The sequence below is a fragment of the Salarias fasciatus genome, chromosome 16 (assembly GCF_902148845.1).
Source record: "Salarias fasciatus chromosome 16, fSalaFa1.1, whole genome shotgun sequence".
Lineage (NCBI taxonomy): Eukaryota > Metazoa > Chordata > Actinopteri > Blenniiformes > Blenniidae > Salarias > Salarias fasciatus.
In genome coordinates, this window is record NC_043760.1 from 22006914 (window position 1) to 22033334 (window position 26421).

Here is a 26421-nt window from a genome sequence, read left to right on the forward strand (position 1 = left end):
CGGGAGGCCAGCCGGGGCGATGCTCGCCGCGTTTCCCGACACCTCTGGAGACGGCCACTCCCGGGTGGCGATCATCGGCACCATCGGAACCGATTGTAAAAAAAAAAAAGTAAAAAGAAAACATTGCACCAGTATCGGCAGCTTTACTGTCTTTTCCAGTGGCTTCACTGGCCGCCATGCGGCATGCACGCCGCATCGTCATTATGGTCGCCATTCTTCTACTTTATCTGCCGCGGTTCAGTGGAGCACAACTTACCCAACTTCCTCTTTTTAATTGCCTGCACGCTCATTAAAATTCTGAGAGCCGTGCTTCTTTAAGCTCATTTAGTGTCACCTTAGATGGGAGGAATAGCGGCCGAAGCAGCACCGAGTGTTATTTTGGTAGTAATGACCGGCAAATAGCAAATATTACAAAGAGACGGGTGGTTCCACCTTCTCCCGGGGTCTTGTGAGGGGCCTCGGTCTAATGACCAGCGTCGGCAGAGAGCTCAGAGAAATTGCTCTCCCTTTGTTCAGAGAGTATTTTCATGGGCACTTGAAATCATTAGGTGGTTGTTAAAATGTCTATATATGACGGCTTGTTTGGCCGATGCGCGCTCTCTTTTCTGCTGAGCTCGAAATCAAAACCTTTTAAGCAAAAAAAAAAAGCAGGATTACTATAATTTAACTAATTACCTTTTAGTTCAACGCTTTAATTTTTCTTAAGTCTAAATTAGCATATGTGCAGTTGTAATGACTTTATTTTCATTTTAAAAATTGCAAGCTGTCATTTGTGTTTTTCTGTCCGTACTTTTTTTTCCCCCTCAATAATTGGTCAGTATTTAGATTCATGATAGGAAGAGATGAGAATTAATGCACAATAACAGAAAATATTCAGTCATCTGTTTCCTGTCACACATAAAATGAGATTTGTCTTCACTATTAGGTCCATGTGTGTCATTTTTTTAAAACAAAATTTGTTACAAATTTAATGACACTAACAGGATGTAACCTGCCAGGTATGTTTAGTTAAAATGATCCACATGTCAACACTTTATGGACCCCAACAGCTGTCAGCTATGAGACTTTTTTTCAAATCCAAAATGACCACTTGACATGAGATTGCGCAGCGTGAGAGCTGGGAAAGCACAATGTGGTTCAACCCCGAGCAAAAGATTTAAAGGTTGAAGTGTAAGTGATAAAACACAATCGATATCCTCAAGTCAATATCATGCTTTGTACAAGAAAACATTAGTGGATCGTTCTGAGCATCAGATGAAATCACCCAGCATGTTTTATACTAAATCCCAGTCGTTTCCCAAATGAAATTAGAGCGCAGGCGGGCTTTTAATATGCACTTCCTGAAAGGAACTTTTAAGTCTTTTTTTTTTTTTTTTTTTTTTCCAGAATTTGTGCGTTGGGTGTTTCATCTCGCTCGGCTCTCCCTCAGCGCTCGCTCTGAAATATGATCCTCCGGTTCGGGATCATTCATCATTACTCACCACATGCTGTCAGTGCGCGCCGCTTTCGCTGCTCGTTGTTCTGCGTGTTGACACTGAATAATAGACACACACACTCAGGTCGGATCGTGCTTCTCTTTTGGGGAAACCTCCACGTCTGTGAGATTCTCTCTGCGCTGCGCTGAACGCCGGCGACGCATCAGGATCATGTCAGGATGTCGGGGCGCCGGGTCGGTGGATGTACAGCATCACGGCCTTTCTTTAAAGCAGCAAACATTACTTTATGTAATAAATTTTAAAAAAATCTGTATTTCTGTGGTGTCAGAGTTTAGTTAAGTCTTGATCTGTGTACTTTGCCAAAACATATATATTATTGAAGCGATCTCAGATCAGAAATGGTCGCAAATGTTTGAAGACTCATCCTGCAGTTGGAAAGCGTTTTTCTAACGCTGCAGCCAGTAGGAATGCATGCAGCCTTGCAGGGTGTCTCCGCTGCGCCAGCGGCAGCGCTGGCGTCGAATATCAATTCCAGCTGATGGGGGGGCGTGTAATGCACTTTCAGCACAATTGGCCGCTGAATATATCAATCAAGTGTGAAATACACCCTCTCTACCTCAAAATGCTTTTACCAAAAGTACGGAAAAATGTCGGTCCATGGAGTCCTCATCTTAATTATCATCTGTGATCTTATTTTGTATCTTCAGTGTATCTAATGAGATATTTCCTCATTGGTTTGTTGTGCATGTATTCACTTTCCCATCTCTTGTTTCCCTCCACACAGCTCCTCTGAGAAGTCGCTGCCTTGGAGATCTGCAGGTAAAAAAAAAAACTATTAATTTTTTATTTTTCTTCATGCATTGTGTATGCATTCTGATTTCATTTTGTTTCCTTAATACTCATGCATTGTTAAAAATGTTAAATTATGTTAAAACCCACCATGTCCCGCCTGGTTTTCTGGAACATAATGGTCCATGAGGTCCCTGCGGCTTACTGTTAGACCAGGTCAGCTTTCTGCAGGTTTTTTTCTGAAGCTGTTAAGTTGCAGAGTCAACGGTCAGTGACCACGACCATCTGTTAAACACGTCTTCACTGTAACCTCTGATGTGGAGTGAAGTATTCTCCATCACAGCGATAGAAAGGAATATATGTAACATCAATAACTTGTCTCTCTTCAGTTAAGTGCTTTTCAAATCTCACTCTCCATTTAAAAAAAAAAAAGGGGGGGGGGGGGGGGGGGTTGGGGGAGGTTGGGTGCATAAATGTGCCTGCACACTCGAGTGTGTGTGTGTTTCCGCGGGTGTTTGAAGTGCTGTGCGGTTATGTTTTACATTTCCACAACAATCACTGCTAATACGAGTCCTTTCATCCAAGCGATTTACAGCCTCGGGCCTGTTCTTGTTTTAATAGTTACTTAAGATATTTTCTGCCCACTCAGTCAAAACTCCTTCAGCGACAGGTAGCGGAAGGATTCCTCTCAGAGCCCACCGGTCTGTTTGTTCACAGATCTTTAGGAGAAAAACAGATAACGAATTAAACTCACTAATGTCTTTCATGGCTTATTAATTACATACAGGATTTCTGCAGTGGTCATTAATCTTTTATTTTCGATCTCATCATATTTGCCTATGGGGGGTTGTAGTCGCACATGTTCTCTATTAATACCACACCGTTTGTTTCATTTGAAGCCTGCTCCCTCATTTCCTTTATGAATAGTTGGGGACTAATCACAATCACTGTTTTGCTTTGTATTGATTTCTTATTCTACTGTAGATGATAAATGATAGTCAGACACTGCGATGAATGAATTAAAGTCTAAATGAGTGGCGCAGAGAGATCGGGATAGAAGTGTTAGTGTAGAAATGAGCGTTTTAGCCTCAGGAAATGTCAAAGCAGTCACACCTCGCGTCCGCCGAGAATAGAAAACAAACACCCTTGAATGAAAGCTTCCCCCTTTGTTTCTTTCTGTTTCGCTTCTTATTATTTTTCCACGCCAGCCCGCTCATTGTAATGCTGACAGTTCAAGAACGTCAGCAGTACGTTCAAAATAGACCTCCATGACATGTTTAATAAAACTCAGGGCGAAATCATAACCTGCGTGCTTTGGAAGGTGAAAAAAAATTACAATTTTTCAAGGCAGACAAGCCATCAGAAAAAATGATTTAAGGAATAGGTAAACAATGCCAACTAGTTTGACAGTCCTTGGTAGGTAATTTCATTATTTGTGGCACATAATGAGGCTGTTTGATAAAGAGAAAAACATTGTTCAATAGAACAGAGATTCAAAATCTGAGATCTCATTGAGCTGTTTTGCTAGTAATTACTACCTTTTCCAGCATTTTTATTGTACTAAGTAAACTCATCTGATAATTGAATTAGCGTATGTGAGATCAATGGTCCTCTGGGGTATTTTTGTTAAAGCTTCCCGATGCCCAGACCTGGTACTGCTGTAGATGTGCTTGTTTACATGCACATATTCACTAAATCTTTCCTGGAAGAGATTTGCGATTTCTGTTGTCGTCCAAGTTGTGTTATCTTTTTCATTCTTACGTTGTACACCGCCGCCCCACAGGTCAGCAGTGGTATTACTGCGTTTGCTGTGCATCTGTAAAACTCCCTGAAAACGTACCAGAATACTCAATGATAGTAAATGGCGTGCAGAAGCCATCCATCCATCTTCTGTACCTCTTTATTCAGCTGAGGGTTGCAGAGTTTCTTATAAATACCTGACAGAATTACATGTTGGGATGAGAAAGAAAGGAGAAAGGAGAAGAAAGAAAGGAGATGTGAAAAGTGACGACTTTCTTTTTCCCCAGCGTCCCGGAGAGAAAAGTACTCTTTCCACAGCGGACATGTCACATGTGAAAACAGACACAATGGAGTTGTTGCACATGGTAACCTTAAATGTGAGTCCCAGAATCCTCAGCGATACGTGGATCTCCTTCAGTTTGTGGAGAAGGGCTCTGTCTCTCACTTGGGTGGCTGTCCCTCTCTTTTGTGCTCTTCCCTTTTGACTTTTTGGCATGTCATTTATTACATTCTGTTTTATGATCATCTTTTAATGCACGTTCAAGTATAGAAAAAAAAAAAACCCATCAACACTGCTAGAAATCACGTAGCTGATAGTAAATGCAGAGCACAAGCCTGCATGAATCCGCCTCCAGTCAATCCCATCTGTAAACAGGCAGGCGCCCTTAGATGTCCAGAGGTGGGAGTGTGAGATGCCAGACTGTCAAACACACCAGGCCCGTGTGTCAACACATTTATTCAACAGGTCAGCTTTGACAGTTGGGCGGGGGGCTTCTTCTTCTTCATGGGAATCAACTCTCATTGGACGGGATCGGACTGTTTCCCTTTGTTGCCGCCATGGCAAAAGAAGCCATTGACTGCGGTCACGCTTAACCAGATTATGACTATGAGGAAGTGTTGTGCACGGGGACATTAGTCGGCTAATTTGTGTTTGTTTGCCACACTACTTGTTTTCCTGCATGGGACGAGGGGGGGGGGTGCAGGGGAATGTGGAGCTATTTGGACCGTGGCTGTATACGCGGTATACAAAATGATGGGCCGTCCAGTTTTGACTTCCCAGATTAGTCTCACAGTAAAATTTAATGACTCCAACTGTACACAATTGTGGAACTAATGTTGCAGAAATGATTGTTGACTTTGTTTCCCTCTCACTAACCCCCCCTCCCAAAAAAAAACAAAAACAAACTGTTGATGGCTTTAATGACTATTATAATCTTTCAGTCCCAAAGCACAGACTCTGATTGTTTCACACTCAAAGCCGTCTCTCTCTCTCTCTCTCTCTCTCTCTCTCTCTCTCTCTCTCTCTCTCTCTCTCTCTCTCTCTCTCTCTCTCTCTCTCTCTCTCTCTTCCCGTGTGACTTCCTGCTCCGCTGTGTTTTCTCAGATGCCTCCGCCTCGGGGGACGCCAAGTCTCGGGTGACTGACAGCTCCCAGTCGCCCAGCTACCGCATCAGGGCCGAGTCGGAGCAGGTGTCTCTGTACTCCCCGGAGCAGTCCTCCCTTCATGAAAGTGAGGGTCTGTTCTTGCCTTCTCTATATCTTTGACTGCTCTGTTTTTTGTTTTTGTTGTCTTTTTTTTTTTTTTTTTTTTTTTTTTCCTTGTCTCAGCTCTGCCGATTGCACGCTGTCTCCCGGCTTTTCATTTGATAACACAAACAGCTTGTTTTTCCTGACAGTTTCGTGGGGTTTTACACAGAGTCCCTAAACCTGCGAGTGGCGCAGCTATCACAGGTTATGAATGACTTGATGGCGGCGGCGCTCTAAGTCATCGGGCGGGGCGAATTGCTATCCTTCCTTCTGTCATCTGTCATTACTAATGCTATCCAGGCAAAGGTCACGGCTGTTATGAAACCTCTCATAATGTGTCTCTGGCTTTTCCCTCTCTGCATTTCACTCTCTGTCTTTCTTTCTTTTTTCTTCTTCTCGTCGCTCTCTCAGGGTCCGCGGGGAATTCGTGCAGCTCCACTCAGATGAACTCCTACTCGGACAGCGGCTACCAGGATGCCAGCAGCGGCTACCTCAGCAGCCAGAACCTGGGCAAGTCCGAGCTGAGGATGCAGCACTCGTTCCCTGGCGCCGGCACCGGCACCCTCGTGAGGAGCGCCAGGGCCGAGGGCCAGGCTTCAGCCCAGGTGACATGTCAGGAAGCATCCCGTCAGACCTCTCGTCCCTGACACGTTCAGAGTCTTGTGAACTTTGGCTGTTTCTTGTTGCTCTGTGAAGATTTCAATGAGTCTGCTCTTTTATATGACCATGAAAATCCATCAACATAAGTTACCCTGATGCTTTTATGTGTGTAACACCCAATATTTTTAATAATGTAATAATTTTGGCTATTTGAAATGTTATATTTCTATTTATAATGTAATAACTATGTAATAATTTGCCAACTAAGCATTTGACCCAATATTGGTGTCACATTTTTCCAATAAATCATTGACAGGTTATTTAAATAGCTTTAAAACCTACAAAATGTAGTCGCTGCATCCAATAACTACCGTACATAGATAATAGAGCATTTCTGAGAATTAGATTTTTTTTTTGACTTGGGGGCGTTTTCTTATCAAAAATTGTGATAACGTGGTAGATATCTTTATTCAATGAAAATACGTCCAATTGAGAACTGTCTTTATTTTTTCAGTATTTTATTACTTTATTTGCAAATTATGTCATTATTATCTTTATTTGATTTGAAATGGGCAAAATTATTGCGCAGTCGGCCAGCGTTGATCATCATTCCTTTACTGGTTGCTGCATTCGTGCTTCATAAATGTGATAATTGAAAAACTCGGATTGATATGTTTCAATCTATTATTGAATTTGTTCTCATAGAACACATATGACATATAGCAGAGAACATGATTTTCGTGTGCATGTAAACAAGGCTGTTTTGGCTCCAACTGACCTGAGAGTCAACAGAAACTCACGACTTCTTCAGACTCAAACACTGTCGGTTTAAAAGCACAGTCATGCTTCAGACTGCTGAGAAACCAAACGCTGCTGTCACACGACCGAGGGCGGCGCAAAAGAGAGGGAATAACTATGGCCCCGGGTAAAGTCGTGCCCTGTAATGAATCGCTTTATGTAACGCCGTGTTGCTTGGCGTTTCATTATCACTGCACAGGCCGGTTTATCCCAGCGAGCCGAACATGTTTATATTATTTACAACTATTTTATATAGAGGCGGGTCAACAGTGCAGTTTTTTTCCCCCCGTATTTGCAGGTTCATGCCGTCACCAGCGCCGTGCCGGGCCGGGCTATGCGGAGGGTCAGCTCAGTGCCTTCTCGCTCTCACTCGCCAGCCTACGCCAGCAGCATGTCCCCCTCCCGCGGCTCCCTGCGTACCTCAGCTGGCAGTGCCTACGGCTCCCCGGTGGTGACGGAGCCCAAGCCCCTCTCCAGCCTCTACTCCACGACCCTGCCCTCCGCCCAGCGCGCCGGCACCGGCGGCGCCGGCTCGCAGTACTCCACCCAGAAGAACTCCCCCGCCGCCCTGCGCCGCATGGGCTCCACGAACTCGCGTTCCGGCAGCGCCAGCCGCACGACCTCGCCCTACCAGGCCTCGGCGGGGTCGTCGTCGGGCCGCATGGGCTCCCCTCTGACGATGGCGGACGGCGTCAGCCCTCCGCTGACGAAGCAGCCGACTCACTCGTCGTCTCCGGTCAGAGCGAGCATGACCGCCGTGCCCCAGCACTACAGCTCCACCCTGCCCCGCTCCGTGCTCCACAACGCCGACCCCTACGGACCCCAGAGCTACGACATTTATGAGAGGATGACGCGACCTGACAGCCTTGCAGGTACACACACTCACACACACTCACACAGCTACTAAAAATAGTACATCTGCTCATATATAAAAGAATCTTTTGAATAACCAGAAGTTATTCACAAAGGCTCACTGTTTTCTCTGTATGAGTCACTCTGAGTGGCGCGTGATCGACAGAGAATATGCGTCAACGTTGTCTTTTAAAAGAGCTCAGTTATGAACTCAAAAAAATAAAGTTTTCATTAGTTATCAACATCAGTGAAGACTTTGTCAATCTTAATAGTATTGTCGGCTGTTGGCACGCTGCAGGAGCGTCTCTGGAGTTCAGTTTGTTCTCTCGTCGCTGGCTCTTTTCTAACATGTCAAATCTGAGAGGAAACAGTGACTGAGGGTCTCTGAAAGGTCTGGAGTGCAGCCAAGACAAGGCTCCAGCACGACTGCTAACGCTGGCTGAAAGATCGGAGAATAAATGACATTTTTATGTTATATTATTACAATAAAGTTGATACATTTTACTCCGCTGTGTAAAAGTTTAGTTGAATTATTGTGAGATTCTGCAGTAAAAGGCATCTGTGGATCAGCTTGGTGTCCAGTCATGACATCGTGGGTTCGATCCGCTGCGTCGTCCTCTGTATATATCAAAGTGTCCTTGAGTACAAGACAGTGAACACGGAGTTGATCCCAGTGGTGTGCGAGCGCGTGAATGGGTGAATGTGACAAATCATGTGAAAACAAGTCCAAACTGCTGAAGCGGTAAAACGCATTTCATAAGTGAAGTGGAGTCCACTTAGCATTTAAAATAGGCTGCTCAAGGTTATGGGTGGAGTCATTTTTTAACAAAGTCGAGCAAAAAAAGCGCAGAAGTTCCCTGGTGTGTTTCATCGGCTTGCACACGTCACACTGAGTCCTACAGGGACGGGGTTTAAATGACCAGACAGGTAGCCGGACCGTTTGGTCCAACTGATGGAAGAAGATCTTTAGTTTCATTACGTAGTTTAGGCTCATTACGTTCAATAACATATTTGATTACCGGTATATATTATTGTGTAGAACTGAGTAAGTGTCTTGTTGTGCCGGAGACAAGCGAGACAAAACCAAGCGAAGAACAACTCCTGACTGACCCCTAATTCACCCTGGACACCGATTTGGTGATTCACAACTGTGTCATAACACGCCATGTGATTTGCAGCAGTTCTAGGTGATGTTCATGCTCACAACTTTAACGTACTTAATTTAACTTCATGGTACGCGTGGTGGAAGAGCGCCACAAACTTAAAGGGCTTTTGAGCAAAATGTGGTTTTTATATCAGTCACAAATCACAACGACTTTAGTCTTGTTTTTTATTTTAGCACAAGTCTAATCCTGATCGCAATATTCAACATTATTGTGCGTGGCATGTTAAATAGAGCAGTTTATAGTGTACACTGTCACTTTAAGCACCGAAACAGCTCTTTATTCTCGTACGCGAAGAAGTGTCCTTATGTCGGGAGAAAAACGAAGGGCATTAGAGAAAACATTTCCACAACACGTAATGGAGTTGTTTCTTAATCCATTGTTTTCATGAGTGTATTATCAAGGCAATATTGTCACTGCAATCACTGAGGGAAGAATGAGGTGGCTACGTGCGTACGTGTGTGTGTGTGTGTGTGTGTGTGTGTGTGTAAGTAAGTAAGTAATTTATTCCACAGATCATGAAGACAGAAAGATAATTATCAGAGAATATGCCTGCTCAAATTAGTTTTTTTTTAGTAATCCTTTTCAGATGAATGAGGCAAAAACAAGCTCAGGCTAATGTTTTAGAGCCAAACTCTCTCTCTCTCTCTCTCTCTCTCTCTCTCTCTCTCTCTCTCTCTCTCTCTCTCTCTCTCTCTCTCTCTCTCTCTCTCTCTCTCACACACACACAGCATCTCCTGTAAGAATATAGAGAAATAATACACCATGCTAAAAAAAAAAAAAAAAAAAAAAAGCATGGTAAATATTTAAAATAAATAAAAAAATCCCGGTTTTTGTTTGGACTTCAAAATAATATGAGGCCTTTCAGTTGGAGAATTCAATGAGCCGTTTAAAAACCGGTCGATGTTAAACCCCTTCAACTTTTTTTTTTGATTTCCCCTCCAAAAGCATAAAAGATGAGCTCTTCTCCAGTAAATCCCCTCGACTGTTTTATGGTTAATTGACTTTATTTCTTCTCGACTTCATGCTGCCCGGGCTTATCCTCAGATGCCCTCGTTGACGGTGACGTTCAAGGTGAAGTTTTGTGGTCGTCACGTTGCCCGTTGTCTGTGTGTCCTCCTTGCATGTGCATGTGTGCCCGTTCCTTGTCGTCCGTGTAAAGATCGTCTCCACTCACGTGTTTTTCACGGTGGAAGTGATTCAGATTTTTCTGTTTTGGAGCTACTGTTTGTCCCACATGGGCGTATTAAAAGCTAGAAATCAAGATATGATGTCTTACAATGAGTTTGATGGCTAAGACAGATGTAGAAATACAAGCAATTGCAGTGCACAGGATGTTAAGCATTGAGCTGTGCAGATTTATGGGACAAAACGCACACATGTGGCGAGTTTTGAGTCAAATATGATCGATACAAAATAGTCAGCAGCTCCGATCATTCAGAACTGAAACTGAATTAGAGGTCAATTCTGTTTATTAATTGCTATTATTTTTTTTTATTTTTTTTCTGTTTTGGTTTGGTGTTGTACCCCACACACACACATACTCGCACACACACACACGCTGCTGCTGTGATTGATGATGTGTCCACCCGACCCAAAGGGGTTTTTCAGCTCCCGTCTTCCGAGCCGACCCAGACCTCTCCGGCTCGCTCCCTCTGATAAACCGTCGCCTCCGTGTTTCTCCTCCCGCGTTTCCTCATCTCGCTTTCACCTCCCCGCTCTGTTTCCGTCTCTCTCCAGCTGCCCTCGCCGCCGCCTCCTCCTCCTCCTCCTCCTCCTCCTCACTGTCTCCCATTTCCTCGCCGGCACATCATCTGCACTTTGCCTTTATCACAGTAATTTGTCACAAGTGTCTGATGAGCCTCAGTAGTGGGAAATGGGATGATCACATGATCGGGCTCAATTTCCAGCGTTCAGCAAATACCATCCAGCAGCTCAAACTTGATATTTTTAAGATGTTGGTGAATTTTGTTTTTTGTTTTTTTTTTGTCGGGAGCTTTCGAGAATCCTCTACTCACATCCTTCTTACACACATTTTGTGGTTTCCACTCTCTCAACACACCTCTATCCCTTTCCCACTGTTCTATTTTTCCTCTTTCGTGGCCTTTCTCTGCTCTGCTTTATTTCTGGCCACCCACCTGCACGGTCTGCTCTCCCCGCTTACCTGCACCGCCGCTTGGCAGGATGTCTCAGCCACCCGTCCCCTCCTGAAAAATGAAGACAAATTGTCCCTAATAATATGCTCATTACACTGCATGTCCATTTTCAGAGCAGGACGGGACAGAGAGGGATGACTCAGGAAATGGGATGTGTGTGTTCTCCCTCTGACAGCCAGACCGCCGTGATACTTTTAGCATGTTGTGCTCTATTTTTACCCTCCATTCTCACTTTTGTCTACAAAGATTTTCTGGCAATTTTCCCAGCTTCATTTTGATGAGCTCAGATTGGTTATGGAGAGGTTTTTTTTTTTTTTTTTTTAATAATTTCAGTCGAGCAATGCATTCAGCTGCATCCATTTAAGTGTTTGTTTCTCCAGAGCAGGCGCACGCCAAGCCGCCTCGCCCTTCATCTAGCCTCTCTGCCAAGTGTAATCTGTTAAAGCCACGGTGAGAGGAACTGAGGGGGAGAATTAAATGACTATAACGCTGCAGGAATGTGGGCCATTCATCCTCAATAGACAGCAGTATGTTATTTCTCCCTGACAATTTGCAGATGCTCTTAGAAGTGACTGCAGCCCCTCTATCAGGGGAGCAGAATAAAGAAGGCAGACAGATTAGGCTCCTCTAAGGTTGTTTGAATGTTGCTACTTTCAGGAGCGCTGAGAAGGAGAGATATGCACGAAGGCTCCTGTGCCTGTGAGATTCTGTCGCTCTCACTCGGTCACAGCCGTGCCAAAAAACTCCCCGCCCCGTTCATGTGGCCAAAGCTTTACATGGGATGAGAAGTCTCTGGTGGTCCTAGATGGCCTCATTAACCCCCTTTTTCATTTCCATCCTTTCTTTTCCCACCCCCCCATTTTTTTTTTCTGTTCTCTGCACTTTTTGTCCTGATGCTCCAGCCTGTCCTTATGCCTCCCCACTACCTCTTCGCTCTGTATCCCCCCCCCCCTTACCCGAAACCTTTGAACACCAGAAGCTGAACTGATTTCCTGCCAAGCTGCTGTTAGTGGCCATTGTGTGAGCTGCCACAGAGAGTGAAAGGCTTCCTGGGCTATTGAGTGCACCACAACTGCACACAGCAGCAGAATTATTCTTTTTTATGCTGTTTTACTCCCTACCATGAACAACAACATGCCTCCTCTTCGAGAAAGGCTGTTTATACGCAGTCTGTTAAGTGTAAACATTTTGTTTCTCATAAGCCGCTTGGGAATTTAATAGAACCCATCGATAAGTCTGACATGGCAAAGCCGCAGCCTATATTGCAGCTGCAGTGGTTTATTTAGCAGCAAGTCACAAGGGAGCAGTAAAAACTAAGAGACATAGTCCCTGTAGTGCTTGAAACTTTCTAAGCTGTTTGCTTTAAGTGGCTCTCTGTATTATTTAAATTGCATTGAAAATAATTTATTTAATTGTTAATTAAAAAGACTAATCGTTAAACAATGGCCAAACAGCCGGGTGGCAAACGCGTCAGACTGATATTCACTCAGTGTTTAATAATGTGGAGTGTTGTGATGTGGGTGGGAGCAGGAGGCATCATCAGCAAAACCAATTAAGTTGTCATAGATAGTCCTGTGTCTACGTAATGTATGTTTGTTTCTCTTTTTACTTGTAAGTTTTGGACAAAAGTCAAATGTGATAAAAAGCAATTTGAGTGATTGAATTCAATTTCAAAAGTCTAAATTCTCCTACAGACTACAATACATCCATCCGTCCATTTTCAATCACTTATCTGGGACTGGGTAATGTCTAAGCAGGGATGCCCATACTTCCCCGTCCCCAGACACTTCCTCCAGCTCTTCCGGGAGGATACCGAGGCGTTCCCAGGCCAGCTGGGAGACATAGTCTCCCCGGCGTGTCCTAGGTCTTCCCCAGGGCCTCCTCTCAGCAGGACATGTCCGGAACACCTCCCTAAGGACGCATCCAGGAGGCATCCTCAACAGATGCCAGAGCTCAGACCTCAGCTACTCCAAGCTCCTCCCCATTTGCTGAGCTTGTCACCCTGTCTCTAAGGGAGCCTAGCCACCGTACAGAGGAAGCTCATTTCAGCCACTTGTAACCAGGATCTGTCCATTTGGTCATGACCCAAAGCTCATGACCATAGGTGAGAGTAGGAACATAGACTGACCGGTAAATCGAGTTTTGCCTTTCGGCTCAGCTCCCTCTTCACCGTGACGGACCGATACTGCACCGTGGCACCCCTGGTGCCTTGCCACCGAGGAGCTTACCCACCACCTCGGTGACTTCAGCTTGGGTGATGAATGAGTCCATCCTTGAGACCTCAGCCTCTGCTTCCTCCAAGGAAGATGCCGTGACAGGATTGAGGAGGTCCTCGAAGTATTCCTTCCTCCATCCGATAATATCCCAAGTTGAAATTAGCAGCTCCCCTCCTCCACTATAAACAGTGTTGGACGAGACCTGCTTTCCCCTCCTGAGGCGCCGGACGGATTGTCAGAATTTCCTCGAGGCCAAAAGATAGTGCTCCTCCATGGCCTCTCCGAACTCCTCCAAAACACAAGTTTTTTCCTCCACAACCACTCGGGCTGTAGTCCACCTGGCCTGCTGGTCAGCTGCTTCGAGAGTTCCACAAACTAGCAGGGCTCGATAAGACTCCTTTTTCAGCTTCACGGCAGCCCTTACTTCCGGTGTCCACCACCGGGTTCAGGGATTGCTGCCACGGCAGACACCGGGGATCTTGTGACTTCAGCTCTGAGCAGCTGCTTCATCAATGGATGCGGAGAACATGGTCCACTCGGATTCAGCCTCCCCAGCCTCCCTCGCGATCTGATGATATTATATGATCTTATGACAACAGTTTTGACTGCACAGTGTTCTGCCATTGAATTTGAAATAATGATCGTTATGCTGTACTTCATTGTGCAAGAAAAAAGAATATCCTTGAAATAAATGAACTACGTTTCGATCTGTTCTGGTTGCATTTAAGTGCAGAGACAAAGAAGTAGATGTAGGAAGTTGATGTGGTCCAGTATTTTACCTCCTTTGAGGATCTGCAAGCTTTTGTTTTGATGCCAGTCGCTGTTGCTTGTAGCTGCAGTCACACTTTGCGGTGTAGTAAGGTGGTGATTGTGAGATTTCTGACAGTGTCAGATCATCGGAGACTGTCTGTGAGTGCAGAACTGTGAAAGCAACAAGTTGCAAGCCCCTCATACTGTACTACAAAAAAGCAGATTTTAGTCCTGGTTTGGCCAAAAGTGCTCATTATATAGTCATCTTTAATGGTGCCAGTTAGTCTTAATTTATCATTTATATACTTTAACATAGTTTAATCAAGATTACCGAATTAATCTTCTTTTATCTCATCCTGCTCTTTATGCAGTCTACTGTTTTTTTAATCTCATTATGCTCAATATATGATGGAAAATATGAAAAAGTTTGTTTTCCTGACGTTGCTGATGATAGTGTTGTTTGTGTTACTATTCAGAACTGTAAATTACAGTTCTGTCTTCATGTGCTTCTGTCACTTGATGAGTGCAGATGAAATTATAGACATTTTATTTCAACTGTGACATCAACTTCAATACCATGTTGTTATTTTGTAACTATTGGTGTGCACTCTATGGTTTTGTGCTTGTGCTGTGTCACACTGCTTTATCCTGTAAACATATGTATCTGTTAGTGAAAACTGCTGGTTGGACCTCAGATTACGGTGTTCCCCACGAGTTGACTTAATAGTAGCTGTGATGTTGTACTCGAACAGAAAGCAGACAGGAACAGCCAAAACTTGTTTTCTCCCCCGAAACTCTCCTCATTTATTTACAAACCAGCATACCATAGCTTGTGTTTTTGTTCCGGTTATGTTTAAACACACTTCTGAGGCCAGCCTTAGAGTCGGGCTCGCTCAGTCTGGCTCACTATTATTGACTTTGAAAATCTTTACTAGACTTGCCTCCAGAGTGTCTCTGCTCAAAAAAAAAAAAAAAAAGATACAAATGTGCTTATTTATTAATTTCCTCTGTTTCAAACTGACAAGACGCCCTCATTTAGCTGGTTCTGCATGGCGGAGCCGGTGTTGAGCGCCAGTCTGCGCCTCAGCCCGTACAGTCGCAGAAAACCCAAGCGACATTTAGGGGCTCGTGAAATGTGCAATGAGCAGTAAGTTACCAACTGTACAGCGGTCCGCCGGGGTTCACAGCTTAGCGAGCTTCACTGATGTGAGCTCTAACACAAACACAATGGGCGTGAAGACCGCTCCAGTTGTTTGGGTTAGGTAGACAAGAATGCAGACTGGAGAAAAGCAAAGCCATATCCACCTCTTTATTTACTGTCCCCGTGTCTCTGGAATGCTTCTCCAGAATCAGAGCTCAGACCCTGACCCACTTTTCTTATTTAACAGTAGAAATGTGAGCGTTGTTGTAGTGTGCTACAAGGTTTGCTGTGTCTCAACAGCCTGTTGAGCCCTGAGCTTAATAAAATCAGGAAATGATTGGCTGAGTCACGCCGTGATTGCGCTCCATTTTTCGAGCGTTAGCCCGTGGTTATTTTTGAGAGAACCTGCGCAGCCTATTATTCGTCTGCCACCCAATGTAATGGGGTCCCTTTTAATCAATTGTTTCATCTTTTTTCCCTTAATAGCAACTTGGGTTATTAGAGATTGTGCGACCAATTTAAAACTCGATCTCCTCGTAGCCGCGTCTTTTAAAGGTATTAAAGGGTGCACTTGTTAATATTTAAGCAAAGAACCTTAATGTATATCTTTAATTTGCATGTTGTCAACCTGTTGAATTTCATTTAGTAACTGGACGTTTCTCCTCAATGTGAACAGTGTATAATTATCATAGCGTTGTGATTCCATCATCTTGTTCCTTTACGGTGTTGATTACTCTGAGTAAACTGGAGCTGATTGCTGTTCAGCTTCTCCTGTCTTCTTTGTGTGTGATAACTTGCGAAACAGTCATAAACATGCTGAATTCATTTCCATACAGAGGCATTATGAGAGATGTGGGAGTAACGGTTGTGTTTCAGTGGCGTCAGGTCGCTGATTGGTCGCAGCCCGTTTTCCCAGCGTCTCCTCGTAGCGGTTGCTGTGGTCAGCACTCATCAGACGCTCATTCCACCTATTCAGAGGTGTATTTAACTTCTGCTTCTGTGGAGCGTTCTTGGACAAAAGGAGACTGATTAACTGCAAAATGCAAACAAAAGTGACCTCTGGAGCCAGTTTCAGTTCTTCATGATCATTTCTCAACATTTATACTTTTACACTGTTTTTTAAAAGACAAGCTAATCATACGTTGGCAATCACTGGCCGGTTTCTTTGAATCATCTTTAAATAATTTCTTAAATTTCTCAGTGCGCAGTGTTTGCAGTTTTGTTTTCCCCGCCATGAGTATTTATTTATTGTATTATAGTTTAATATTAAAGATGCGATCGGGATTCATTATACATTATTTACTCTCTGCCATATAAAATTAATCTTCATCCACTTCGAAGATCAACTTCGACATGCTGGATTTGTGCTTCTTATCGGTCAGAGTAGCACCGCAAAAACCACATCTGCTCACGTTTCAGTCAACTTTGCATGACTGCCGTGCGTCGATGTAGTGCCGACCGTGCAAATCGGTGAACCGCATTATCATGCAAGAGTGACGTTAACTTTGACGACAATAAAAGGAGGCATGCAGTTTATTGTGATTGATCGCTGAAATCAAAACGGGTACCAGGTGACTCAAAGCTGACTGAATTAATTGTTGAGTCGGAGGATGTTGGCTTGGGACTCTCTGGGTCTCCAGGTCCAGACTTAAACCTCTTTAGGTTTTATGTGAAAGTGGTTTGAAATAAATCCACACCCAAGCTTTTATCTCTGCGTGTTTTGCTCTCTGCCTCGGTAGTCCTGTCCGATACTCTTATCGCGGTGAATAATCTGAATGTAATTCAGTGTCCTGTACAATAACACTTTGACAGGATACGTGGACGCTGAATAGCAATTTCTTTCAGGCCCCAAAAACCTTTGACACCTCAGACAGTCACACACTGTTTATCTGCTGACCATCTTCCCACGCCTACAGGGATACGGAGCTCGTATGCCAGTCAGCACAGTCAGCTGGGCCAGGACCTGAGGTCAAACATCTCCCCGGACCGTCACATCGCCCCGATCTACGAGGACCGGACGTTCCAGGGTCCGCTGTACCGCAGCCCGAGCCACACCCAGCCGGGAACCCTCTACAGGAGCGCCTCAGGTCGGTCCTGTATTATTTAGATCACTAATTCTCCAATGTTTTGAGTCGCACCAGTGGTAAATGTGCTCCCATAAACTGACATTTTGAAATCTAAAATTTACATTTAAAATAAATGTAATCTTTCTTTGCGTTCATGATTGATTATGTTGTGGATGGTTTTCCTCCCACAGTCCAAAAACATGCCTGTGAGGTTAATTGCCCATAGGTGTGAACATAAGTGTGTGTGTGATTATTTGCCCTGTGATGAACTGGCAGCCTGTCCAGAGCCTTTACCCGTAATTACCTGGGACTGACTCCAGGAACATGCAACCCAGAATGGAAGAGAGTAGAAATGTGAGCTGGTTCCAGTTGAAGATGTTTTCTGGGTACTAAAAACATCCTTCCATCTTCTATATTACTTTATGTTTTTCCTGGATGTCAAAAACACTCACATTCACATCTACAGGCAGTTTACACTCACTGATAAAAGTCCACTGTATGTTTTTGGACTGTGGGAGGAAACCAGAGTATCCATTAAAGACCCACGCAAGGGTAAACATGTAAACTGCACACAGAAATGACTCTGATCAAATATCTTCCCACTGTGAGACTTTTAACTGCTACAGCACAGTGTGGTCCGTAGTGGATGCAGAAAAAGGGGAATCCTGTTCATAATGGGACTGTAAATGTGAACACGATTCACAATGTTAGGGTCAAATGTGAGCGTTTCAGAGAAATCGGTTAATGAGAAAGTGTCAGAGTCTTGAGACGGTTGTGTGCAGCAGCACTGCAGTGTGGAGGAAGCCGCAGCAAACAACACACACTGCTGTTCCAAGTGCATTTTATGTGTGACAGATCAGCCTTCAAATTATTTTCAAATCTACCAGAAACTCCATTTAGTTTTTTTTTTGGTTTTTTTTCCCTGATATTCTCTCTTCCTCTCTCTTTTTTTCTTTGTGGTGTTTCCATTTCCACATGGTGAACTCACACACCAACATTTTCATTCCAACCGAGTGTCTGGTCACTGCAGGAGTGTTTCAGACTTGCTTGTGTCGTTCTTATACATGCCTGACCGCACAAAGCTCAGGCGGCCTTGGCTCCGGTGTGTTACGCACCGTTTGTCCTTCCGCGCGCCCTTTAGCACCATGTGTGTTTCGTCTTCCTCTCCTGTTTTCGTCTCTTGATTTCAGTGTTTCTTTCTGCCGCCCCCCCCCCCCCCACCCTCCCCTGTCAGACGGAGAGGCCGAGACATGAGTTAATGGGCAGGTTCTGATATGTCATCCTGCCACAAAGGAGTCCATTACCCGTGTGTCACACTAAGAAGGAGAGGCAGGATGAAGGGGTGCAGGGGACAGCTCGGTTACCCACGTCCTCAGACTGCTGCCTGCCGTGCTCTCCTGATGCTGGCGCTCTCTTCTCATCATCTCTCCTGCCTCAGATGCACATGTTTGGCTGCCACTGACACACACCAACACACACACACACACACACACACTCCATTCAGCCCTCTCCCTGGCACACCGGAGATCTGCTTAGACCGATAAAGTTACTAATAAATGCTATTGATGCTGCCGAGGAGCCTCACAGACAAGCTGCAGTGTGTTTATGGGAGCTGGAGGGAGGCGGAGGGGCTTTTCCGATATAGAATCTGTGTAACAGCCGCCTCATTAAAAAGAATCCAATTTAATCCCCAAGTTGGCTTTGTTATGCTGTGAAATGAAATTTCAATGGCCAATTTTCCTCAACTAGCTTTTCATGCGTTTTGGCTTTTTTTTTTTTCTGTAAGCTTGAACTGTACTTTCATTGTGAAAGTGGGAGCAAGATTTTTTTATTTATTTTTTTTTCTAAATGGGAGTATCAATTCTTTGCTGAAAAGGAGAGGAATGGACTGTAAGCAGCGCCGCTAAAGCCTGCAAAGCTACACTGTGTTGTTTATAACGTGCCCTCCAGTGTCTTTGGCTCTGGGAGGATACATTTTGGGGAGATAGCCATATTGCGGGGCAGAGCTACCGGCCAGCATGGAAGTGCACCGATGCGAGAAATTGTGTTTTTGGACTAACCCCGCAAGTCGACGTCTTGGTTCCTGGTAGGAGGGACTTCGGCGAGCTCGTGCCCGGTAATGCTGGGCAGCTGATGCTGATCTGACCGGCGCAGCGAGTCATGCTGCCACGGGTCACGTGGCTCTGGTGAGAAACGGGGCTAAATCCAACCAGCTTGTTTATGCAGTTCTGTGTTTGTGACCTACTGTGTTTATTAAATCTGGGTCATAATATCACTCTGAGAGAATGAAATGAGGAGGAACGACGAACGACGCAAGACGCTCCCGGCCCCACTTCTCTTCATGTTTGTATTTGTGATGCTTCCGCTTTACAAGTGTGTGTTTTTTTGGACTGGATTTGGAACCCGGCATGGTTTACCGAAGAGTCTGCGCCGCGTTCGCACAAAGTTAGAGTGAGGATGAAATGAAGTGAAGGAGCGGGGAAGGCGGAGGAGAAGGGATTTCTGGATCGGCACGCAGGTTGGAGCCTCTGATACGCTTTGAAAGCCAGCAGGAACCCTCCGGCTAAACACAAATCTTGTAAAAGCAAAACAAGCAAAGCGGTCTTTGAATTAGAAGAGTTCTGCTTTGTGCAACCGCGGGAGCTGCGTTTTATCCTCGTCATTAATTGGTTCCAGATTTGAGAAGTTGCTGAGTGTGTCAGAAAGGCCGCATGCCTGCGTCTCCAGCCCTATAGTTGTACGCTGCGTCCCAAGCGCTGTGTTTAAAGGTCAGAGCCCCGCTAATCTTCCCCCGACGACGCTTTTCTCAACCGGCATGTGTTTGTTTTGTGAGTTTTAATCCTGACCGTTTTTGTTTTCGCCCCCCCAGGTGTGGGGAGTCTGCAGAGGACGTCCAGCCAGCGCAGCGCCATGACCTACCAAAGAAACAACTACGCTCTCAACACGGCGGCCACCTACGCCGATCCCTACCGCTCCGCGCAGTACCGGCCCTCCGATCCCGGCTTCACCCGCCAGGCCGTCGTCATGGACGACGGCGCCACCCGTTCTCCCTCGATCGACAGCATTCAGAAAGACCCGAGGTGAGAACCGCTCAGACCGTTCTGCGTTCAGTCGCCGGCGTCACTGAATGGAGCTGCTTCCGCTTACAGGACATCCCAGTTTCTGCTGGGTCGACACCAGTGTCCTCTTACTGTTCAAACAGAGAGCCCCCCCCGGGTAGCCGCACGCCGCCCGCGCCATTAATCCGGCTCAGCTCCGCCCGGCTACTTAACAATAGACCCTCACATGCGCCGGAGTGCTGCGTCTGCGACGTACGCGAGCGCACGCCTGGATCGACACTTGCAGTAAACTCCTGACCCTGCACATTGGGAGCCGTGTTTACAATGCGTGTGTGCTGCGGTGGCGTAACTACTTCACGCGAGCACACCGCAGGGATTAGCGTGGCCCGGGTCCATTCAGGAAGTGCACTGGCAGAAAAATTTTCCTCTAAAATATTTCTTAACAGGGCTCCTGTCTGGGGGGAAATCCTTGAGTGAATTTCTCAGCTTTGGCTCGAAGGAGACAAATTTCTTTGGGCCAGTCTGGGGGTTTTACTGCTCATAATTCACAATCAGTCAAGCAAAGACTTTTCTGCTGCAACTTAGATGCAAGAAGTATCGTTTTTGTCACCTGCTTTGAGATACCAGAGCGTGGCTGCTGCTCTGGCTGCGGAAATATCTGCAAAGCGTGACAAATGGAAAACATTTAAATAAGAGATGTGGTGATGTATATTGCAGAAATGGCTTAATCAATATCTCTTAAGAGCGGCCCAGACACAGTGAATTCCTCCTGTCTTTGTGGAGTTTACCACAGTAAAAGGGCAGCAAACCAAGTGTGACCAGAGTGGACTGTAATATGCAACCGGATGTGAATGTAATTTCCTGGGTTTATCAGTTTTGCCCTGCGGTGCTGCAGGATTCATTTTGAGAGGGGGAAAGAAGTGCCTGTGGTGTGATTTTTTTTAAGGAGGGAGAGCTGTTTCTGTCTTCATGCTGATACCTGTGCTTCCAGAGAGTTTGCGTGGCGTGACCCGGAGCTGACGGAGGTGATTCACATGCTGCAGCACCACTTCCCCTCGGTGCAGGCCAACGCCGCCGCCTACCTGCAGCACCTGTGCTTCGGCGATAACCGAATCAAGACCGAGGTACGGCCACGATTGCCTCGCTCCATCTCAGCAGAGAGAACCTTTTTTGTTTGTCAAATCATTAGTATTACTCATGTGAAGGTTTATTTTAATTCAAGGAGCTTTAGTGATCAGTTCTGCTGCACTCGACAATCTCTAGAAATAATCTCATTCAGGCAACAATTCCTAAAATGTACAAATGTGAAAATAATGTCTTTCAAAGAAAAAACAAGAGCTTATTGTGCCTTTGTGTTTGCGCTTTTGAAGATTTCGTCGCACAAGGCTTCAAACCTTTCTTCAGTTCCAAGAAAAATGTCCGCTCAGTTATTAGAAATTGGCAGAATGTGTAAAATCTCTTTGAGTTTGTTGCACCACAGAAAATTGTGTTGCTACCAAAATACCAAACCATATTTCTGCACCAGTGTGGTCCACTTTCATGAGCGTGAGTGCCACGTTATACACAGCTAATACGCAGAAAAAGTGAGAAAAGTAGCTCTGGAAATAAACTTTAGTGCAGTTGAGACTGTAACCTGGACCAAACTCTGGATGTGATCGACTTTACAAGCTCCATATTCTTGCGTTTTGCTGTAATAGATGTGGAAAATGATGTAACCTGTGCTGCCGCTTTAACTGTGTGAGCGAGAACAACTGTCCACATCTGGAGAGCGACGATCCTCTCCGTCCAGAACTGGATACAGCTGGTTGAAGCGTTCATTTATTAACATGTGTAATGTATTGAAAATGAAATCCCAGAAGGTGATTCACACAAACTCTAGTCGTACCGGATTTCACGACAGACTGGCGGAAAGGAGTACAAGTTGTCACTGCACCGGCGAAAACGTTCCTTGTGTTATAAAATCTTTCCGTTCCCACAGTATTTTAACTCAGACATCTATTTCTTTTCTTTCTTTCTTTTTTTTTTTTCCTTCAGACATTAAAGGTCAAACTTGTCTTCTCCAACATAAAGTATTTTGTTGAAAGATGCTACTTTTTGATGGAAAAGCAGTGAAAGAGAAATAGGACATCGCCCGAAAAAAGGGAGGTTTTTGTATTTTCAGGTGCCAAATGTCAGTATATCACAAAACGGTTCATTCTACGCCATAAAGAAGGTAACGCTTGTTTTGATAGAACCTTTTTTCAGGATATACTATTTCCCATGCTCCAGAGGAAAATATAAATTCCATTTTCTGCCTCCTGTGGTTAAGGCTCTTTCCATGGTCATAGATTAGCATTACTTTCCCAAATAATTCATGTTTTGCGTGTGTACATTCTCTTGTCACATGAATAAATGCATGAATTTGTTCGGCACAATGTATAAGAAGGGGAAAAAAAGCATTGGAAGTCCGAGCCATTTCCTATGTTTTTTTTTTTTTTTTTATTTTCCCCAGAGATTAACAAAGAATTTTGCATTCTAATTCTATTAATAGATCTGTTCTGTCCACAGGTGTGTCGACTGGGAGGAATTAAGCACCTGGTGGATCTCCTGGACCACAAAGTCATCGAGGTCCAGAGGAACTCCTGTGGAGCTCTGAGGAACCTGGTTTACGGCAAAGCTATGGACGAGAACAAGATCGCCGTGAGGAATGCGGGAGGCATCCCGGCCCTGCTGCGCCTGCTAAGAAAGACGGTGGACGCGGAAGTGCGGGAGCTCGTCACAGGTCGGTCACGTGTAAAGAGTCTGCGGGGCGGGGGGGTTACTGTACCGTACTGTAACTCAGGACTGCTAACATGGCTTGGAGCTCCGCGCCACGGTTAACCGTCGAGAATTGCTCCTGAAGTTGAGGTGTGAATCAAGATGCTTTGGATAAACAATGAAACGACTCGCTGCGGTCAGCCACAGCGTTATGAATGGAACCGAGTCACGGAGGACTGCTGCTGCTGCTGTTACTCACATTTGTATGATTTCCAACTACTTGAAGCCACATTTCCAAAACATCCTCATCGTTTTATTACTCAGGCTGCAGACAGATTAACTGTCTTCTCTGTTAGGTCTCATTCTCTCTGCGTCGGACTGTGTGCAGCATGTCGCTGTGTTGTTGGAGCTCCGCAAACAGGGTAATAATCGGAGTTGTTTAGGATCAGGGCGGAGCGCTATAGGAATAAGCAAGCCAAGATGTTTGGCTCCCAGCTGGCTGAGTCAGCTGTTTGAGCCGGACTCCATCCCCCAGTCTTATTTGTTCAAAGGTTTCAGCCCAGTTGTCTCTCCGTGGAGGACGATGTGGTCAGAGCATGAGCACAGCCTCTTTTTTTTTTTCTTTTTGCATTGTCTGGTTTGTAATTGTTGTCTCTGTGTTTGCTTCAAAACCAAAGAAGGAAAACAATCCTCAGTTTTGCAAGCGTACAGTTTGCCTATGCTCACAAACACTGCTGAAATCAATGTGTCTGTTTGCTTTTGAATTTTCAAAAGACATGTAAAGTTTTAGTGCCTTTCCTGTGAGCGCGGTGTTTCCCTTTCATCCGCTCGTCCCTGGGTTAACTGTGGGTGGTGCGGACCCCAGCATAGGGGGCGTTTTGAAAAGGTCAGCAGTGCATCGCTTCTGATAATTACAGCTAAAGTGTACAATCCACGTAAAGAGTTTTCATGCGGGTGACAAGAGCTTCTCGCTCTGGAAGCTTGAGTGGAACAGACAGCAATCCTTCACACACTCTTCCTCATTTCACCTACACAGCGTCATGTGTGTATTCATCACTGAAGTTAAGCAGCTTTGTCAAAAGGTCAGTCCACCAGTTGTCAGAAGTCCCGGCGTCCCATTGTGTTAGTGTCTCCGTCTCCGCTTCTTTTTTAGCGGTCCAGGTGTCATCTGAGCTTCTGTGCAGGACAATGGCCCACCCCAGCGTCGGGTCAGGGGTCATGTTGTTGGGGAGTCTGAATGCGATCTTGTTGGTTTACCTGCCTGTTCTGCCAGCAGCTGGTGTGGTTGTTGATCTGTCCTCAGTTCGCCCCAGAGGTCAAAAGTCAAAGCCCGCCGCTCGGTCATCTCCCCCGAGGGCACAGACACCTGAATTCAGCTCTCAAACACACATTAAACACACACACTTTAATGTATTCGATTCTTGTTAAAACTTAATGAAATATTAACTTGAAATATCTAATGTCTGAGTTGTTCTTTTTTTTAAACTAACACAACTTTTTGAAAAGTGAAGCTTTAAATTTACTGTGAGATCAGCTGGAAAGCTTCACCACATAAACTTTCTTTTTTTCCAATTATTGGCGTGAAATGCTGTGTTTGTTTTCCGAGGAAGAAAGATTGGAGGAGGTTAATGACCTTTTGATCAAATGAAAAATGAGAAAAGTATCTGGATCCAAAATGAATCCAGTTGTAGCCATCAGCACTAATACACTGTCTTCCACAGCACGGGGGAGAAAATGAGAAAACGCCCACCGGAGTGCTCGCCAGGCTGGCCCCTCCGAGGGCCGGTCGATGCGGCATTGACAGCTTTTCTAGTCTAACTCCTTAAAATTGACAGGTTAATAAACCGGGCGGTTTTTGAGTAATCCGCATCGTTTTGGAGAAAAGAAAAAACAAAACAATGCTGCCGAGCCGGGCGCCGCTTCTTCACCAGGCGGAGTTAATGGCTCGCTGCTCTGTGGTTTAAAACTCAAAAGATGGCCTCAGAGGAGCAGTCGCTCGCTTCCCCGATCCGTCATCCAGGATGTGAGGGTGAGGATGTGGCCTCATGAAAAGTTAAGCCTGGTGGCTGCAGCGGTGTTAATATTATTATCAGTAGCAGTGATATTGGTGTTAGTAGTGGTAGTATGATCATTTTTTTGGCAATTAATTTTCCTAGGTCAAGGGAAAAAAGAACGATCAGCCCATAGACACCAGCTAACAACAGGGGGAATGTATTTTTTAATTTCATCGTGTGTTTAGGAACATGCAGAGGATTTATTATCTACACACGTGCCACATGTTGGAAGTCAGTCAAGGAGCAAATGCGGTATATCTTCATAGCTAAATCATTAGACGTCAGGTATTCGGTTCAAATAGTTGCTGTATCAGTGGTTCGGCAGCTGCCACAGTGTGTATAAAAGCTCCCCCCCCCCCCGCCTCCCCAACTCCCCCCGCCGCCCCGCTGCCCGCTCCTCTGCTCTCTGGATAGATTATTGGCTTTGGTGTCACAGCGATGTTTACCTTGGGTCAATGTTTTAAAGCCCAGCAAAAGCAGAAGAGAGCAAGTCACAGAGCATAGAACGAGCTTTAGCCCCATGTTTGCACAGACACACACACACACACACACGCGCGCGCGCAGGTCTGCTCCATCTGACTGTCAGATATGACTTATGGGTATTGCTGCCGGTGTTGCTCCACTGACAGCGTTGTCAGTCACACCTCAATAAATTCTGCGGTTGATTTTTCTGGCGTGCTGCCGCCACAGGACCAGCCCGAAATCCTGCAGAGAGCATTCATTTCTACAAATTGATGTTTGTGGAGGAACTGGTTGTCGGGGAGAGGTTGGGAGCTGTTGTTGTTTTTCGCCGTGGACTGAGTGGATCGTGGCGTTAAAAGGGAGCGGAGACACTGGTCAGCGGGCGTGACGGCGCCATCGGTGCATTAGTGCTCCCGTTTCAGAGCCATCTTTGTGTCTCCCCTGAGAAAGGTAAACACGGCCCTGAATGCGCCGCCGCACGCGGCACAGGTCGATCACTGCAGAAGTTTGATTACGTTTCACCCCACTGGGTGAAATGCAAGGGTTAGACGTCTCTGCTTCAGTTTACATGTTCTCCCTGTGCGCGATTGTATGTAGTTGGATGGATGACTAAAGTGAACACTATACAGTACGGTGTTGCCATATACATTTACATGCACTCTCAAGCGATGTCCTGTCAGATTTGTCTTCTGAAAAATATGAATCAAATGATAGAAGTTAAAGGATTTTAATGGGTTTGAAATCGCATTCTTGTTACAGTAATAAAGATAATGGTAAGTGAAATTGTCGATTGAATGACTGGCAGAGGCTCAGACGCTGTGTGCCAGGCTGTGTAGCATTTTGGCAGCCGCGCGTCCAGAAATGGGCTCCTGGGCC

At 45.3% G+C, this 26421-nt stretch overlaps 1 protein-coding gene across 5 annotated transcripts in view; it reads left to right on the top strand.

Moving 5' to 3' along the window:
- The window catches only part of pkp4 (plakophilin 4), a 74277-nt gene that overhangs the window by 37669 nt on the left and 10187 nt on the right, over positions 1-26421 (top strand). The window contains exons 4-13 of one of the 5 annotated variants that reach the window (XM_030111330.1): positions 2221-2255; positions 4253-4342; positions 5350-5481; positions 5904-6097; positions 7189-7762; positions 9953-9979; positions 17085-17255; positions 20104-20314; positions 21285-21417; positions 22841-23054. In XM_030111330.1, the coding sequence (XP_029967190.1) occupies positions 2221-2255; positions 4253-4342; positions 5350-5481; positions 5904-6097; positions 7189-7762; positions 9953-9979; positions 17085-17255; positions 20104-20314; positions 21285-21417; positions 22841-23054 (1781 nt within the window). The remainder of the gene's footprint in view (positions 1-2220; positions 2256-4252; positions 4343-5349; positions 5482-5903; positions 6098-7188; positions 7763-9952; positions 9980-17084; positions 17256-20103; positions 20315-21284; positions 21418-22840; positions 23055-26421) is intronic. The other 4 variants (XM_030111331.1, XM_030111332.1, XM_030111333.1 and 1 more) reach the window with 4 other exon arrangements.